General features: G+C 42.4%; 1 protein-coding gene across 2 annotated transcripts; it reads left to right on the forward strand.

The window, feature by feature from the left end:
* Positions 1–285: 285 nt before the first annotated feature.
* On the forward strand, positions 286–9,513 carry lacc1 (laccase (multicopper oxidoreductase) domain containing 1). 2 transcript variants are annotated; one of them, XM_078286093.1, is made up of 5 exons: positions 286–950; positions 5,461–5,642; positions 6,209–6,374; positions 6,784–7,009; positions 8,423–9,513. In XM_078286093.1, the coding sequence occupies exons 1-5, from the start codon at positions 425–427 to the stop codon at positions 8,652–8,654; spliced, it is 1,332 nt and encodes a 443-aa protein (XP_078142219.1). In that variant the 5' UTR covers positions 286–424; the 3' UTR covers positions 8,655–9,513. The 2 variants fall into 2 exon arrangements, with proteins under 2 accessions (XP_078142219.1, XP_078142220.1); XM_078286094.1 differs by having other exon boundaries at positions 5,464–5,642.
* Positions 9,514–18,520: the final 9,007 nt, after the last annotated feature.

The raw sequence follows: 18,520 nt of genomic DNA on the forward strand, positions 1-18,520 counted from the left end.
CCATTGCATGTTATACTTTTATTGCTTTTAAGTGAATGCAAGTGAAGCGTCTTGACTCTCCTCGAATAATGGCCTGTACAAAATAAAGTTTGACTTGTTTTAGTCGTTTTGGTTCACGCACAGGTCAGCAAAACCTCAGAACTGCGGTCAGCAAAGCCTCAGAAAACTTGCACACGCTGAGAAACTCCACATGCTGCAGCTTGAACGAGGGTTTTCCGTGGTAGGTGGAGACAGGCAGCAGGCGTACAAATCAGGAAGTACAGACTCTCCGCTGTGGTCTCTACGTTATTTTATGATTACCAGGCATGTTCCTCCCTGCCATAAATAAGGCATGGCCCGTTTCTGCGTCGGCACAAGCGCGTCTAGGTCCGTAGATGACACTCTTCCTCTGCGTTTTGAGTAGTTTACACCTACACCGCCTACAATGTTTGAGGTTTTACTTGTAGATCTGATTCACGGTCGGTGTCCAGCATGCAGCAGCAAATCCTTGGACCAACTTGTTGCTAACGTTTTCCCTTTGACCGATAAGGACGCGGACACACACATTTTCTTACTGTGCGGACAGCGTTGTCAGCAGGCTAACGGCAGCGGCTTTTCAAATGCATTTCGGAACAGCAGAAGAAGAGTCCACATCCTGGACTTCCGGACCGTCGCGGAGTGTTTGTACCGCTTCAAACAAACAGTTGACGAGCTGGACCTCAGCTCAGTCGGCGTCCTCACGTCCCCGCAGGGCAGGGAGGTCCTGCTTTTGTACCAGAAGCCACTTTTTACACCGGTGTACTCCTTCGAGTATGTGGTGAAGTCTGAAGACGGCCTCACCTGTCCGAGCTGCAGCCCCGCGCACACCGACTCACCTGGCGAAAGGGTCGATGAAGAGGTGCGCGCCTTTCTGCAGCAGCTGCCTGCGCTGAAGGGAGATGTCGCTGTTCTGAAGTCCACTCTCATTCCAGGTGGGTTTGCTCTAGTAACTTTTGCACTTTCCAGATGGCTCGGTCAGGTTTGTATTCCTTAACATTGCTCTATCTAGACCAATAAGCTGCTGTAGCAGGGGTATGGAGATTTTTTCCTATCTTTATGCAAGAGCGTGGTCTTTCAATTTGAGAGCATGACTTATTGATTTCACGTTCAGATTTTGTAATGCTTTCCTTCAAACCTTGCCCTCGCACTCAAATATGTCCTGCTTGCACTTAGATTTGCTCTGCTTCTGCTCAAACTGTATGCTTGCACTCAGATATAATGTTGCTTGCACACAGATTTCCTGCGCTCCAGCTTCAGCCCTTCTCCTCGCACCGCTGCTTCTGTGCGCTCGTGAAACGTCTGCTCTCGGATTTCTGCTCTGCTCTCGGATTTTTTGTGCAACAACCCTGTCAAAATTCCCCAACCAATAGAATGCCAGGTGTAGTGTTGACCAATGAAATGATCCCTGCCTCGTTGCGGGCGCGTTCGCTTTACTTCTTAGAGCGTCCCGTACGGGCGGTTACTGTTTAACCGGGTTCATCCACTCCCGCCCTCCGGGGCTTTATTAAATACGACTTTTGGAATAAAAGGACAGTTAATGTATATACCGGCACCCGTACTTTTTCTCTTACTATAATAGCTACATAAAATAGTAGCCGTGTAGCACACCGGCCTCCCGTCGGTGTGCTAGAGGAGAAAACGACGTCACCTTCATGACTCAGGAGCGGGAGTCTTGCGGATCACTGGCCAATATGGACCGCCAAAGTCAAGGACCTCAAGTAAGTTTTTTATTTTAATGGTGCTATTACTTCCTTCAAATTGAATTGGTTAAGTCATATTTGCGGCACAAGAATGCATCCATGATAATATGCGTAAACACGTCCCCACAATTTAATTTAAGGATTTCCTCAGCTTTAACAGTAACAGACCCCTCGTTGTTCAACTGGAAAGCTAGTGCTTAATGTCTGCAATGTAACTGATTTAATTGTAGATATGTTACAGATATGAATATGATACCTGCAAGTGGGGACGTGTTTACCGTATTTCCAATATGTGAAACCTTTCTGATAGAGCAGAGTTTGACACAGCAACGGTAAACATCATTTGAAGAGAAGGATATATACACAACACACCAATTGCGTTTTTAAAATGTAGTAGCTCAGTGAATTTACTTTTGTTTTCTACTGTCTTAATGTGTTAGCTGGTTACTTTTGCTGTTGGTACTTTCCCCATTCCTAAACACTAAAATACAGGAAAAAAAGAAACACGGCGGTGTCCATTTTGTTGTTAGTTGCCTAGCAACAATGTTCCCATAACGTACAACACTTGAAAGCCAAGCATATTATCATGGATGCATTCTTGTGCCGCAAATATGACTTAACCAATTCAATTTGAAGGAAGTAATAGCACCATTAAAATAAAAAACTTACTTGAGGTCCTTGACTTTGGCGGTCCATATTGGCCAGTGATCCGCAAGACTCCCGCTCCTGAGTCATGAAGGTGACGTTGTTTTCTCCTCTAGCACACCGACGGGAGGCCGGTGTGCTACACGGCTACTATTTTATGTAGCTATTAGTATTATATTATAGTAAAAGAAAAAGTACGGGTGCTGGTATATACATTAACTGTCCTTTTATTCCAAAAGTCGTATTTAATAAAGCCCCGGAGGGCGGGAGTGGATGAACCCGGTTAAACAGTAACCGCCCGTACGGGACGCTCTAAGAAGTAAAGCGAACGCGCCCGCAACGAGGCAGGGATCATTTCATTGGTCAACACTACACCTGGCATTCTATTGGTTGGGGAATTTTGACAGGGTTGTTGCACAAAAAAATCCGAGAGCAGAGCAGAAATCCGAGAGCAGACGTTTCACGAGCGCACAGAAGCAGCCTGAGTGCGAGGAGAAGGGCTGAAGCTGGAGCGCAGGAAATCTGTGTGCAAGCAACATTATATCTGAGTGCAAGCATACAGTTTGAGCAGAAGCAGAGCAAATCTAAGTGCAAGCAGGACATATTTGAGTGCGAGGGCAAGGTTTGAAGGAAAGCATTACAAAATCTGAACGTGAAATCAATAAGTCATGCTCTCAAATTGAAAGACCACGCTCTTGCATAAAGATAGGAAAAAATCTCCATACAGGGGCGGCAGGGTGATAGTGGTTAGACAGACCGTCCTTCAACCCATCCGCCCTGCCGGAGTGCCCTTGAGCAAGTCACTGAATCCCTACCAGGTCCAGGGGCGCTGCTCTGTCGCTGACCCAGCCCAGATAAGTGCCGTTCAGGGAACATACCAACTCAATTCAAAAATCTGTAAATTTGCTTATGGCTAAACGTATACACACCGGGTAGAACATGACTTAATATATTTTGCAAATGGATAGGGTCTTTTGGCAAATTCGGCATGCATGCGATCCACCAAGCAGCACTTTATTTCAATGAAATCTCAATTTTCATAATTCACTGTTCGCTGCCACTCTGCACGGTGTTTTTGTGGAAGAAGATGACGAAATAACAGGCAATCAGTACTAAAAGGTAAAACTTTATTGAAATAAGTGCTGCTTGGTGTAATAGGTGTATGCCAAATTGAAGAGTGGCTCCACTGAAACAGCTCTTCTCAGAGTCTCCAATGATATAATGATGTCCTCTGATGTGGGTGAATGTTCTGTTTTGGTGCTGCTGGATCTTAGCGCAGCTTTTGACACTGTAGATCACAGCATCCTGACTGAAAGGCTTAGGCCACATCCACACTAATACGTTTTTGTTTTAAAACGCATAACTTTTGCTACGTTTACGCCTAGCGTCCACACTACTCCGGCGTTTTCGGACCCCTAAAACGGAGACTTTTGAAAACGCTGCTGACCCCGTTTTAGAAAAACTTAGTCTGGACGGGCGGAAACAGAGACTTTTGAAAACGATGACGCAGACACCCACGTTCGCTTCCTGATTGGGTCTTATCAGTCACGAAGTGTCCTTCCCTGATTCATCACGCCCCTATCACGTGACCCTTTTATTCGTGTTACGTGGGTGGGTGTCTCTGGCAGCGCCCTGGACTGGTTCTCCTCCTATCTCTCTGATGGGAGTTTTTCTGTCGCTTGGTCCCTACACGTCTGAAGCTGCTGCTCTTTCCTGTGGTGTGCCTCAGGGTTCTGTGTTGGGTCCTATATTATTTGCTTTGTATATGCTTCCCTTAGGTCATATTATCAGCAAATTTAAAGGTATCTCATATCACTGTTACACTGATGATATCCAACTGTATGTCTCTTTTAAGCCTGATGAGACTGACAAGCTGACTGTTTTGCACGATTGTCTGACTGCCATTAAGGACTGGATGGCGAACAACTTTTTACAGCTGAACGCAAATAAGACTGAAGTCCTTATCATTGCTTCAGATAGCATAGCTTCCAAGGTTGCTCAGTGTATTGGGTCCCTTTCTTCAGCTGTACAGTCTAATCTTAGAAATCTCGGTGTTATATTTGATACTGTACCATGTACTTTGATCAGCATATCAAATCATTGACCCGTACATGCTTCTTCCATTTAAGAAACATTGCCAAACTCAGGTCAGTTGTATCACAACCCGAGCTAGAGATGATCATTCACGCTTTTATATCATCCCGGCTAGACTACTGCAATTCCCTTTTCACCTGCCTCAGCAAGTCGTCTCTGGACCGTCTACAAATGGTCCAGAATGCCGCTGCAAGGCTGTTGACCAGGTCCAGCAGGATGACTCACATCACACCCATCTTAGTTTCATTACATTGGCTTCCCATCAAGTTCAGGATTCATTTAAAGGTTCTTGTTTTCACATATAGAGCCCTGCATGGTCAGGCACCAGTGTACATTTCTGACCTGCTCCATCCTTATATCACCAGTAGGTCACTTAGGTCCTCTGACCAGGGCTTACTGGCTGTCCCTCGCGCCCGACTGAAAACAAAAGGTGCCTTTGAAGTGGCGGCTCCGACACTGTGGAACACTCTTCCTATAGACATACGATCTGAGGTCTCTGTTGATGCCTTTAAAAAGCAGCTAAAGACTCATTTATTCAAACTGGCCTTTGTCTCGCCTCGTGCTGTCTAGTGTTTGTATTTTGTGTGTTATGTTTTATTGTTCGTTTCTTTTTACTGTATTTATGGTCTTATTTTTAAAAATTTTACTCTTGTGAAGCACTTTGTGACCTTGCTCTGTGAAAGGTGAAATAAACTTTTACTTACTTACTTACTTACTTAGCTATTTGTTAAAGATTTAAGTCGTGTTGTACCACGTGTGTGCATTTGCAGATGAGCAAAGACAACATTAAACTGCCAGGTTTTTGAATGGAGTTTGGCATGATGTTCTCTCCATACAAGAAAGAACAGCACTTACCAGGCTACCGCTGAACCTGACAAAAGAAAAGAGCATTTCTCTACAAGGATCAGCACAGTATCACATTACATCATCTCTCTCTCTCTCTCTCTCTCTCTCTCTCTCTCTCTCTCTCTCTCTCTCTCTCTATTGTGTGTCTCTCTCTCAGCAGACTGTTTTGGCCATGGCTTCAGCACTCGTACAGGCGGTGTGTCCTACATCCCCACCCTGTCCTCCTTGAACCTGTTCAGCAGCTGCAGGAGAAGGGACCCCAGGGCCGTGGTGGCGGAGAACAGCCGCCGACTGGCCCTGCACGCTGGCTTCCACCCTCAACCTCTACGCCTGGTCAAGGTACACCCTTACATGAATTATTCCAAATACGGTAAGATAACATAAGATTAGAAACTTAAACAATTCCTGTAGGGAAACTGGGTGAGAATACAGCAAAGAAAATAGATTGTGAATAAGAATACAGCAAATGGGGGCATTTATATATATACACATATTCACCTTATCATTATTGGCCTATTCGGTTTTCTACATGTAGTTAACTTAGGTACAGATGTGCAGACTTGCATATGTGCAATTCTAGATGTTCATCTTATCAAAAACTCCAGATGGAGGTACCATATGTACAGAAAACCTGATGATGTGCATTGATGCGTGCATGTACATCATCATCTCAGTTGTTGTGCTCAGTCCGGGAATTATGCACCAAATAATATGCAGAGAATGTAGTCTAATGTCCAAGCTTATGTCTTATCCAAAAGTTAGATCTCTCATGAACCAGAGAAAATGAATTGTCATGCTTTTTTTTTGCATATTTATCACTGAAGAAGATGGTTGTCATTGTGCAGAAGTAGGTGGCTCCAGGTCCAATGAAATAACCTGTTGTTGGTTCTGTTTGGTCGTTGCAGGTGAACCATGCCAGCGATGTCTGGGTTATGGGGAAAGCCGAGCCAGAGAGCTATGATGCAGTGGTGACCGATCGGACCGGGGTTGTCATAGCAGCTCCGGGGGCCGACTGCATGCCCGTCCTATTTGCTGACCCGGTGTCAAAGGTCATCGGAGCCGCTCATGCCGGTGGGTGTCAGGATCACCTGGGAAAAATAAAATGTTGAGGTCACGATTGATTTTGTTTCTTTTGCAGAAAAGTTCTAGCATACTGAAGTGTTTCAAAATTTATGAGATGAAACAAAACTTAAATAATCCCCATGGGGAAAGTGGGTCATTGCAGCATCAAATAGTAATAGGATACAATTGGAAAAAATAGAGTATAAACATAAAATAGACTATAAACAAGACTGAGTGTGCAAGAAAATAAAGAAAAGCCCTAATAAACATGATCAAAATGCATCCTAAGTTCCCTAAAATTCTTATACCATTGCTGATTCTTTTTTTTTTTAAGTAAAGTATGTTGCACAATTTTGCCTCCAAGCCCATTGGTACTCAGTTTATCCAAACAAACACATTATTTTCTACTTGCCCTTAGGTTGGAGGGGAACCCTGATGGGGGTTGCTATGGCGACCGTGGGCGCCATGGTGAGAGAATTCGGTTGCCAGGTGAGCGACATCGTCGTGGCGATTGGGCCGTCGGTGGGGGCGTGCTGCTTCACCCTGGAGAGAGAGCAGGCTCTGGAGTTTCACTACATCCATCCTGACTGCGTTCCTGATCCACACTCACCCAAACCACACGTCAACATCCGCCTCGCCACCAGGTACAGCACACACCACACAGTTCACTACAGCACCGGAATACAATAGAATAGAATAGAATAGAATAGTTAGATATTCAACTGATATGAGTTTTTGAAGGCAGATGGCAAGAATGCTGGATCAAAGCTGCTCTTTAAATTTGACCATTTTCATACCAAAAAATAATAAGTATTCAGTGTTTCACCAGAATTTAATTCTTGTCAGGGTGGAAAAAGCCTTTGAAATCACATTTAGACCATGGGACACTAAAACTCTCCATTGAAACCCAGGATAATACTACTACTACCACTACTACTACTACTAATGATAATAATAATAATAATAAAACAAATTCATGCATAGTTGTGTGGAATCTGATCACAATGTCTGTGGACAGAAGTGGACGCAACTGATATCTGATTTCTTTTTTTAGAACAGATCAATATCAGCCTGATATATCAGCAAACAGATATATTGATCCAAACCTACTTTCTTTAAAGCTAGGCTGTACGAGTTTCCTACTTGTATAAAAGTGACCTCAATTTTCAGTTCTGCTACTTGTGATGCGCTTTTTCAAGACCCTTAAGACTTTTATGACCTTTTGAAGCAAACTGGATTTTACAGCTCTCAGCTCAACATTAAGGTGAACTCATCATCAGGCTTTTATACGACACGTGTTCAAACAGAGTGAGTGGGTGACCCAGTCGATTTCCAATAAAGCCCTTGTCACTATAGCAACAGTTGGCCTGAAGTCACTTGTTTGATTGGGTACAGAGAGGTCGTGACCTCCGAGCGTTATTTGTGATTGGATGGCAGTCAGATCTCCTTCGTCACTCTGGGCCAAGCCATAGATTTATAGTTTCAGCATTGGCAGAAAGATTTAAGACATGGTATTTCTTGACAGATGACAAATGCACTTATTGACCTTTTGAACAGGCTGGCCAACGACCGGCCAATGTGGTACCACATACACTGTTAAGATGGAGATTATCTGTGACATACAGTGAAATATTTGAGCATGTTGCAATTTTGTATGTGATATACAGTATGATAGTGTTTGACCGGCCGATGCCAATATTTTTTGATTGGAGCTGCCAATAGATTTTATGTGCCGATTGTCATTATCTTTAAATTTGACCATTTTCACGTCTAAAAATTTCAAAACAACATCATGGGACACTAAAACTCCCATTGAAATCCCACTCCATTGAAACCCATACTAATGAAATTCTTAAGGTGGGTTTTGCAGACTGACACTCTGAAGCTGCGGAGTAAAATCCTCTCACACTGGAATGATTTCTCTGGTTAGACATATGAGCAGAGACGTATAGAAATTGGCTATTGGCTTGAAACTACATATATGAGTGACTTATATCAGCTGTTCTCCCCCTTTACCATGTCGCTAAATAAATCAAACGTCCAACTCTCCATCCCAGAATTCTTCTCCAAAAAGGCGGGATCCTACCTGAGCATATCCATGACGACACGGTGACGGACAAGCCTTGTGTGACACCCTGCACCTCTTGTCACCCCGAGGCCTTCTTCTCCCACGTCCGAGATGGACCCAACTTTGGCACTCAAGTGGGCTTCCTGTGGATCGAGGAAACAGGAGAACCGGGTCGACCTTCAGCAGGCAAAACCGTGTGGAGCGGACAGTATGGACCGTAGTCGCCGATCCTGCCGCCATCTGACGCACTTTTGTTGTTGGAGATTTACTCTATTTAGGGAATTCTTATGTAATAGTCAGTAGGAGACAAACAAATGGAGACAGTTTTGGGAAATGTCACTAAATGAATCACGGAAAGCTGCCTGTATTTGGAAATTTTGGTTGCTTGTAGGTTTTTTATTTAGTTTGCCTATTCTATTTTGCCTATTCATTGTGAGTTGGATAAGAGTGTCAGCTAAATGCCTGAAATGTGAAGTAATTGTAAATATGATGATCATTATATTTTAATTGATTAATTTAAACTCCAGATTGAAATCATCTAAATATATATGAAAGTAAAATGTTTAAAATAACCTCTTGTGAGGAATAATGACTGCTAAGTCTTACCATACCATTTTTTTGTTCTGTTCTATTGTTTAAAGGCCCATTAACTGCACTGTAAAACAAGCTTTAACTGCGTTGTTGAAGTTCCGGCTGGGTAGATTTTATTTAACAGGACCAATTAAGACCAGCAGCCATTCTTAATGTGTTTCTAATGTAGAGAAATAGAGATCAGTCCAGTATGGTTGCAGTGGGTTGGGTAATGGCACAAAACGGACACAAGAGGGAAGCATTTGCTGATTAATGAATCTGCATGTTCTTATGCAGAGAAGATGTGGGGTTGCAGGTGAATGTGCAGCTTTGTAGGCTGCATTGTTATTGATGTAGAAAACTTGCATATAAATGTACTAGAAGACTGAGGTTGTACTGGGCAGCTCCCACTCCCAGTATGAATGTGTGGAACTGTATGAATCTGATTCAGGATGTTACTAGAAAAGAGCATGGTGCTGAGTTGAATTTCCCTGGATCAATAAAGGTTGAAAAAGGTATTTTGGTCTGATTGAATTGCATTGAAGTCCCACAGATGTAAGTGACATAACTTTCCTAGTTAAGGATCGTGATTCTGTTGGTGTTAACTTTAGTACCACAGCAACACAGTTAATATACTATACATCATGAATACTGGCTGTTTCCATGCCAGAGTCTATTGTCCATACTCTGGTTACGGTCTTATTCTTACATGAACCTTTGATCCCCTGAGAGTGAGTCTCCCTGTTGCCATGAAGAAACCAGTTCACATTCCCCCTTCTTGTTTGACTGAGCAATAGTAGCTAACTTCTAAAACAGAGGAAAGAGATGATGATCCCAGTAGCAATAGTAAGTACTGGTCCCTGCTATGTTTTTTGATGTGAAAGCAGTAAGGTGTTTCCATGCCACAGTAACCAGTTTAATATGGGAAGCCAGGTGTCTTAAACACATTTCTCATTATCACAGTATGAGTTTTGCAGGTTATTCTAACCCACTTATGGTGTTTCCATGTGTCGACACAAAGCAAGTCACATGGATAACCGGGTTAAGAAGGGAATTCTCTGTGAATGTAGCCAATGTTGATTCTGCACCTTTCTGCACTCTCACCGCTCAGGACAGGGCAACAGATGGCAGGTGCAGTAGTGCCACTGATACCCCAGTGTATTACCCTGTCACCCTGCTGCCACACCTAGCCAGGGTGTGTGTGTGTGTTTGTGCGTGCATGTGTGTGTGTGTGTGTGTGTGTGTGCGTGCATGTGTGTGTGTGTCTCATTTTCTGATCATGGATTAGCACCTGTGTTGTAACAGGAGCAGGTATCCTCCATTATTCATGTGTCCTGTAGTTACTGACACTTGCATGTGTGAAAAAGAGAATGTGTGTTTGTGTGTGTGTGTGTGTGTGTGTGTGTGTGTGTGTGTGTGTGTGTGTGTGTGTGCGTGTGATTAACCTGCAAAATACACACTGAACAGGAGGAGGAGTATGATGGCGTCATTATCATAGGAAGACCTTCGACAAAAATCCAAAGTATTTGTGTTTTATAGGCTTTAAAGCTGCATCAGGCAAGATTTTCATACAAAATCCCCCCCTCTTAGTAAAAAACGTCCCATCCCCACTAATAAAGACGCTGTAGATTTGCCCTATTTGCCCAAATGAAATTCTGGTGTCGGTATGGACACTGATGGGAAATCTTCTCCACACAGTGTTAAGCCCGCTGCTGGAATGGCGCGAGGGGTTGTAGGCCCATCCACTAGGATGCAACGGGCCTTGGAAAGGGCAGGACCAGGGGTCAGCAAGACACAGTTGAAAAAATATGTGTGGAAAGAAAAGAGAAGGGAAAGGAGACAGACAGAGGCAGCTAGTCGAGTTCAGGAAGTCACATGCGAGAAGAAGTGTCAAAAATAGTTCATGAACAGTATGTAACCTAGAAACCTCATGATATAAGCCACCATAGAGGTTTTGTGATCTTGGTACACTGAAGGGCCTGTGAATTATATACAACTGGAGACATGTATGTAACCATTAAAGTGTCTGTGAGTTGTATGCTACTGTGCTCTGTACACAAGTGATATATGTGTAACAATATTAAGCTTTGTATTATGCCTTTTGCTTCGCTTGCAGAAACTGAAATGTATAGAGAAATGATTAAGATATGTACTGCCTGGGATTAAAAAAACATGTGGCAGAGAATAACAAAGTTTACTATAACTCAAGAACAAGTGACAGCCTATGACTGTAGTCATGTAAAGTAAGTAAAGTAAAAGTTTATTTAGTATAGCACCTTTCACAGAGCAAGGTCACAAAGTGCTTCACAAGAGTAAAATTGTTAAAAAATAAAAATAAGACCACCCTTTTTTTTGTTAGACAGCTGAACCCTCTGAAAGGGATTGTTGTGTAGTGAACTTAGCTTTAATAAAAACTCAGAAGGACAAAGCCAAGGCTGCACCGTTCTTTTATTTTTATTTTTCCTTTTCTCTGAGCCTGGGACCACAAAAGGTAAGCCTACTGACACTTTTCCAGGGGTGATAGTTTGCTCTCGCCAGGGTGGCCTGTACTTTAAACTTGGTTGGCTAAAAATAAAATCTAGATACAAGGATAGGTCATAAATCTAGCAAAGTAAAACTACTAGCCCTCTCTCTTAGGGGAACTCAGGGAATATCCCTTTTCCAGCTTCTAGGCCTGTGGGAGCTAAGGTTGGGTTAGTGACCCCCGCCCACACCAAACCAAGGGCCTTAGGGACGAGTGAGGCTAATACAGGGTTTGTAAGTGGGCCCTAGGCAGAGCAAGCCTCCACAGTGAATTAGTCTTTCAGGACACCCTAGGGGGAAGAAAGAAACTGCAACAGGAAGTGACAAATCAAAACTTAAGAGTAAAATATAAACCGTGTCCGAAACAGCTGGGCTCTTTAACGATAGCAGAACCTTTTCACCACCCATCACCTAGAAGAAGACATTTACAGTTTACATTTACTGATGTCACCTTACACGATTTCTGGGTAACTGACATTTGGGGCCGCCAACGTGCAAATTCGCCTAGTGCAGCTTTAATTTATTTACACCATTTAATTTAGGTATTTGTGTAATTCACTGTACTGTAGGTGCTTTATAAATTGACATTTGTGTTCCTGCATTGTAATCCTTGCTTTGTCCCATTTCCCCACATGGATTCAGCATTTAATGGGAAGGAACTCATTGTACAAGTCAGCATCTGATCACCATGTAAACAATGTCTGAATCACTTGAATGTGTGCTCAAGTGCATTTGAGTAAATAGTTTTGATTGACCTATTTCTTTTGTTGAGGAAAGGGGAGAATTTCCTCAAACTTGTTTTTCCAATGTTCCCTCACTATTAGATTTAATTGAATTAAAACTCCAGACCCAGAAAACTCCTGACCTAAAAATCAAACGTACAAAACCGCATTGATGCGGTTTACTTGATACCGCTCAGACAGACGCTAAGCTAACCTTTAGCTATGCTTATCAAATGTACTTTAAGGCCTCAGATGTCGTCAGAGCTCCACCTGTCAACAAAAGGTCTTTCACACACACACACACACACACACACACACACACACACACACACACACACACACACACACACACAACAATGCTCTTCTCATCTCTGCATTTCCAGTAAATGATGTGATCTGCAAGATGATGAATCAAATTTTGTTATTTTTCTATTTTTCTCTCTATTTTAGTGTTCTCAGACTATTTGGGTGCTCTCCAGAATGATCACACACACACACACACACACACACACACACACACACACACACACAGCCTATCATTGAATATGTGTTTCTCAGTTGGTAGACTATCACAACACACAGAGCAAACCCCAAAATAAAGAGAGAACTACAGTCTCTCTCTCTCTCTGTGTCTCTCTCCCTCTCTCTTGAAGAAGAAGAAATTCTCTCTATCTAGGAAGTCCTCAAGTCTGAAGTCCTAATAAGTAAGAGTGTTCTTTTTTGTTTTTGCATGTGAGAAGTACGATAGAGTAGGGGTTCCTAAACTTCCTAAATAACAGAGTTCCCAAACAGTATGCAAGAGTGATTTTTGTGCATGTGACAGGTAGAATATGAATAATGGCCGACACTGAACCTCGTACACTTCTCGTTCCATAACACATCTTGTTGTTAGTCCATACATTGCCTCTTTCCAGTCAGCCTCTGTGACCCTGAACCAGTGAAACCAGAAGAGGTTCAGGAAAACACAGGATCTACAAAGTGTTTCCAAAATATCCAACCTGAAGGCTTTTGTTTTGGAAAGAATTTAGAAGACATGTATCGAGCCCATAGAGACACACCAGCATCCTTCGGCATGCAACACACACACACACAGACACACAATATCTCTCTCTTAAGGGCTCATATTGCTCAAAAAGGATAAATGGGATATAAAAAGGGAATTCCAAACTTTTTCAGGCCAAGGATTCAGAAATAAACACACATTAGTCCATGGATTGGATAAGATGTTATCCTCTTGTTGAATTATATAACTGTGTAGACTAATGGTGGGGTGATAACCACACTGAGTACAGTGAAACCTCAGATGAGGACAGCCATCCTTATACACTCTTTCAGTTAACCTTTAGTGAGTGAAATAATAGTGAAATTAATTCCTATTCCTTATATACTGGAGACCACCTGGAACCCCCTGAAGGACCCCTGGTGGTCCCCAAACCCCATTTTGGGAACCACTGAATAACAATATAGCAATACAAATGAGAATATAGCAAAGAGGGGGTATTGAAACATTAGAACATTCACAATTTCAACATTAGAACATGTTAAGTAGAAATGTAAGAATGAAAAAAAAAAATCCATATAAACTGGATTCCATTTTTTAATGTTGTATTCTTAAAAGTGTGTGTGTGTGTTTGTGTGTGTGTGTGTGTGTGTGTGCGTGCCAGTTTGTGTGTATGTTTCTGTTGTAAGGTTTGTCCCTCTCATCCGGATGGAAGCAGACATGATAAGCTGTTATGTAAGAAGCTTCTGCTTTCTGCTCTTTTCTTGCCTCTCCTGCGATCTGACTGATTCTATCTGAGGTTTCAGTCTCCCTGACTGGCATCAGTTACCTAAAATACACACAACTCTTACTCAGAGCTATAGAATCACCACTCCCACTGCCAGACGCCCCCTTACTCTACAATATACGGTTGTATAAATAACTCTATCATCGTCGTCCTTATCATGCTACCCACACAACATATTATATGAGGGAGCCCTATACAGTCAAACCTTATTCATAAGTCATAGCCCACACAGGGTTTGTTTTATAATATAAGTATAAATATAAGTTTTGATGTTGGTCTTTGCCTGTCTGACTCTCCTTCTCTCTGCCTCTCCATCCTTCTCTCTTTCATCTGTCCTACTTCAGAAAGGAGGTGAACCATATACTGCTGCTACGTCAGTGGCTGTCAAAGTCACACAGCACTGGCATATACTTTATCTGGCAATATAAATGTATTTATAGCTAATTGACTCAAATAGCAGCTGTGGGTGAAATGTAAAATTTGTAACTTACTACTTAATACTTCATGGTCTCTGCTCCACTTGCTTCAAATATAGAGCAGTGAAGTGTGTCAATGAACAAAGAAGTGAAAATCTTATGTCTGATAGTATAACATAACCCTCTCTCTACTGCTACACTACTGCTGCTACTACTACTACTACTACTACTGCTACTACTACCGCTACTGATACTACTACTGTTACTACTACTACTACTACTACTAATAATAATAATAATAATAATAATATTACTACTACTACTACTACTACTACTGCTACTACTACTACTACTACTACTGCTACTACTACCACTACTGATACTACTACTGTTACTACTACTAATAATAATAATAATAATAATAATAATAATATTACTATTACTACTACTACTACTACTAATAATAATAATAATAATAATAATATTACTACTACTACTACCACTACTACTGCTACTACTACTACTACTACTACTACTACTGCTACTACTACTACTACTACTGCTACTACTACCGCTACTGATACTACCACTGCTACTACTACTACTGCTACTACTACTGCTACTGCTACCGCTACTACTACTACTACTACTACTACCGCTACTACTACTACTACTACTACTACTGCTACTACTACCGCTACTACTACTACTACTACTACTACCGCTACTGATACTACTACTGCTACTACCACTACTACTACTACTACTACCGCTACTACTACTACTACCGCTACTACTACTACTACTACTACTACTGCTACTACTACCGCTACTACTACTACTACTACTACTACCGCTACTGATACTACTACTGCTACTACCACTACTACTACTACTACCGCTACTACTACTACTGCTACTACTACTACCGCTACTGATACTACTACTGTTACTACTACTACTATTAATAATAATAATATTACTACTACTATTACTACTACTACTGTACTACTGCTACTACTACAACTGTACTACTGCTACTACTACTACTACTACTACTACTACTGCTACTACAGTTAGGCTACTACTATTGCTACTACTGATATACTGCTAGTACTAATACTAATACTACCACCACTACTACTAGGCCTTCTGCTACTAGTGCTGCTACTACTGTTACCACTGAAACTACTGTTACTACTACTAGTTATACTACTAGCCTACCAGTGCTGCTACTTCTACATTCAAAAGAAAACAGGTCAAAAGAAAAAAAATAATAAACACATAAAATAAAGTAAGATAAGTAAAAGATGACAGTGAATTAGCTAGCCTCAGGCAGGCGTTCCACAGGTTAGGAGTCCTATTGGTAAAAGCAGGTATAGGCTGACTAACTCACTGGCTGGACAGAGTTAGTCAGTCTAACTCACTGTCCAGCCTAAGGCCCCTCTGACCAATCCCACACTTAAGCCTGGGCACACGTTGGTTTCATAATTTGATTTTCATTCTTAACTGAACAGGCTCACTGCAGTGTGGAAAAGGTGAGGTTTGGTGTGTGTGTGTGTGTGTGTGTGTGTGTGCGCGCGTGCGTGCGTGTGTTCAGACTGGGTCCAGGTCTTGGCTGTGGCTTCAGTATGGATCTTTCCACAGAGCAGAGGCTGAGTAATGCTGAGGCAGCAGGGAGCAGCTCCAGCCTCCTCACCTGCAGGAGAGCTGCTGATACAGAGCCTGAGCCTCACATACTGTACCAGCACATACATGCTGTATATTCTGTTTACAGCACACACTAATTCTGACAGACACAATGACCTAAATAGAGTGAGAAAAACTAAGAGATTCAGAGAAAGAAAGAGTTGGGGATGGAGAGAGTAAACAAGAACAAGAAAACATGTCGCCCCCCATGAAGGATGCAGGCACCCCTTGGGCCAATCAGTAACAAAATGCATCACCCTCCAAGTTTCATCAAATAGGACCAGTGATGTCTGAGATATCACATTTGCGTTAAAAATGTTGACCTTTATAGTGCCTCCATCGGGCCAAGGCAAGTTAGAACACAGTGCCAAAAAGCGTCATCCCGCCATGTTCCGTGAAAATGGGATAAGGAGTGATATCAGTGAGAGATGAGCAGAGCTGTAGAACGTCCTGACAGGCTACAGCACCTGGATGATGTTCAGCCATAACATTAGCTATGTTAGCAGTCAGCTTTACCTCACTTTATGTTGTTAACGTTACATTTATCTCCAAACCAACTAAGTATAATTGTGTAAGTTGTAGCTAAAGCAGCAGTAAGCAATATTTTTAACCAGCTAGCATCACTTAACACTAGCATTAGCTAACAGACACAGCTAACATCAACAATTTGACTGTTAAAGAAATGCCACTAAGAATATGAAGCATAATGTTAGCAAATTACTAATACTAAAGAAGAAGGCTGTTAATGCTGATGATTATAAATTAGACCTGGTTGGTTTGGAGATAAATATATTAATGTTAACGAAGTAGCTGACTGCTAACATTAGCTTAGTCTATCAGTGGTTGTGAACAGGTTGCTGTAGCTTTTGGACCTTCTTAGGTAATTTGGCCTCCAGCTCTGCTCATCGCTTGATGATATTCAAGAATAATTTTGGAGTACTTTTTAAATTGTTTGTCCAAAGACCGGTTGAATTTACCACCTCTGACTTCAACAATCTTGTGAGTGGGGGTTGGCTGTTCTTAGCCAGTGACTCTAGTGGTCAAAACTGAATAGTCGACTTTTTGTATCTGTTCATTCCACTTTATCGAACATTGATTTTTTGGTTTGTGTACATAAAAGGTAATTTAATATGAAGGCGGGACTCCCTTTACTTGAAAAGGGAGTGGGCATTGGGCTTGGCCATGGAGTCGGAATTGACTCCAGATGTTGGGATTACTTTTAAAATTTGGATTTGGATTATCCAGTACTTCTGGGTAGTGTTCCCCACCCTGAGTCTATGGTGTAAATCAAACATGGCCGCCGTGTGAATAAAGCGAATGGAGCTGTTAGCGTTTCTGGCTGCATCATCCAGCGAGTGCTGACGTCCAACTAATCTGCAGAGAGAGAGCTGAGGGCCTGTCAGAGCTGCAGGTCAGCAGGTTCAGGTTGGCAGAGTTTCTAAAACACATACACACACACACACACACACACACCTTGGTTGTATGCCAACATCTCAGCTGTGCTTCTCTGCAGAGAGGATGAGAGAAAGTGAGGCAGAACAGAGACAGAGAGAGTTAGAAGGATAGCGAGTGCCATCACCCTCTTAGCTATCTGGCTGCAATTCTCTCTATGGAACAAACAAGTATACAGATAGCCTTAATGTGTTTTTATTGGCCTATGGTTAGCTTTGATACACACATCTAATCAGTTTAATGGCGCTCTTAAAACACTGCTGGCACGTAGAGGCGGACAGAAGAAAAAAGTGTGTGTGTGTGTGTGTGTGTGTGTGTGTCCATCCAATTGAGAGAATCTTCTAATATTCCCCCATGTGAAGAGCCAGGTGTGACTGTAATCCAGCAATTATCCCGAGATTCAACAAACTGCTCAGAGCGAACCTGACGAGTCTGGATAACATCAGACAGATCAACCACCTGTTTCCACACATCTAAGTCTCACAGTCTTAAATTAAAAGCTGCTGAGGAAACTTCAGAGAGGTAACCAGCTGAAAAATGTAACGTTCAATACCCAGAAATCATGTAAGATGACACGCTCATTTTTGCCAACTTAAGAAAGAAAGAAAGAAAGAAAGACAGAAAGAGAAATGAAGGTACAACAGTAGGAAAGGAGGAAAGGAAGGAAAGCAAAAAGGAGGGATTGCTGCTGCCAGGACTCCAAACACTGGTCTGTTGTGTCTGACCAGAGAGTCTTCCTCTGTCTCTCTCTCTGTGTTCCTCTATCTCTCTCTGTCCCTAGGGGGTGAAGGAGGGCAGAGGATTATGGGTTGTTGACCCAGTTACCTGCTCTGACCAGACACTGGCCCGGCCCGGTCCGGCCATCCGGCCTCAGCTCCATAACTCTGCCATCGCCATTCATTCACCTCTAAACGCTTTCCATCCATAC

Source organism: Centroberyx gerrardi, chromosome 10 (assembly GCF_048128805.1).
Source record: "Centroberyx gerrardi isolate f3 chromosome 10, fCenGer3.hap1.cur.20231027, whole genome shotgun sequence".
In the NCBI taxonomy this organism is placed as follows: domain Eukaryota; kingdom Metazoa; phylum Chordata; class Actinopteri; order Beryciformes; family Berycidae; genus Centroberyx; species Centroberyx gerrardi.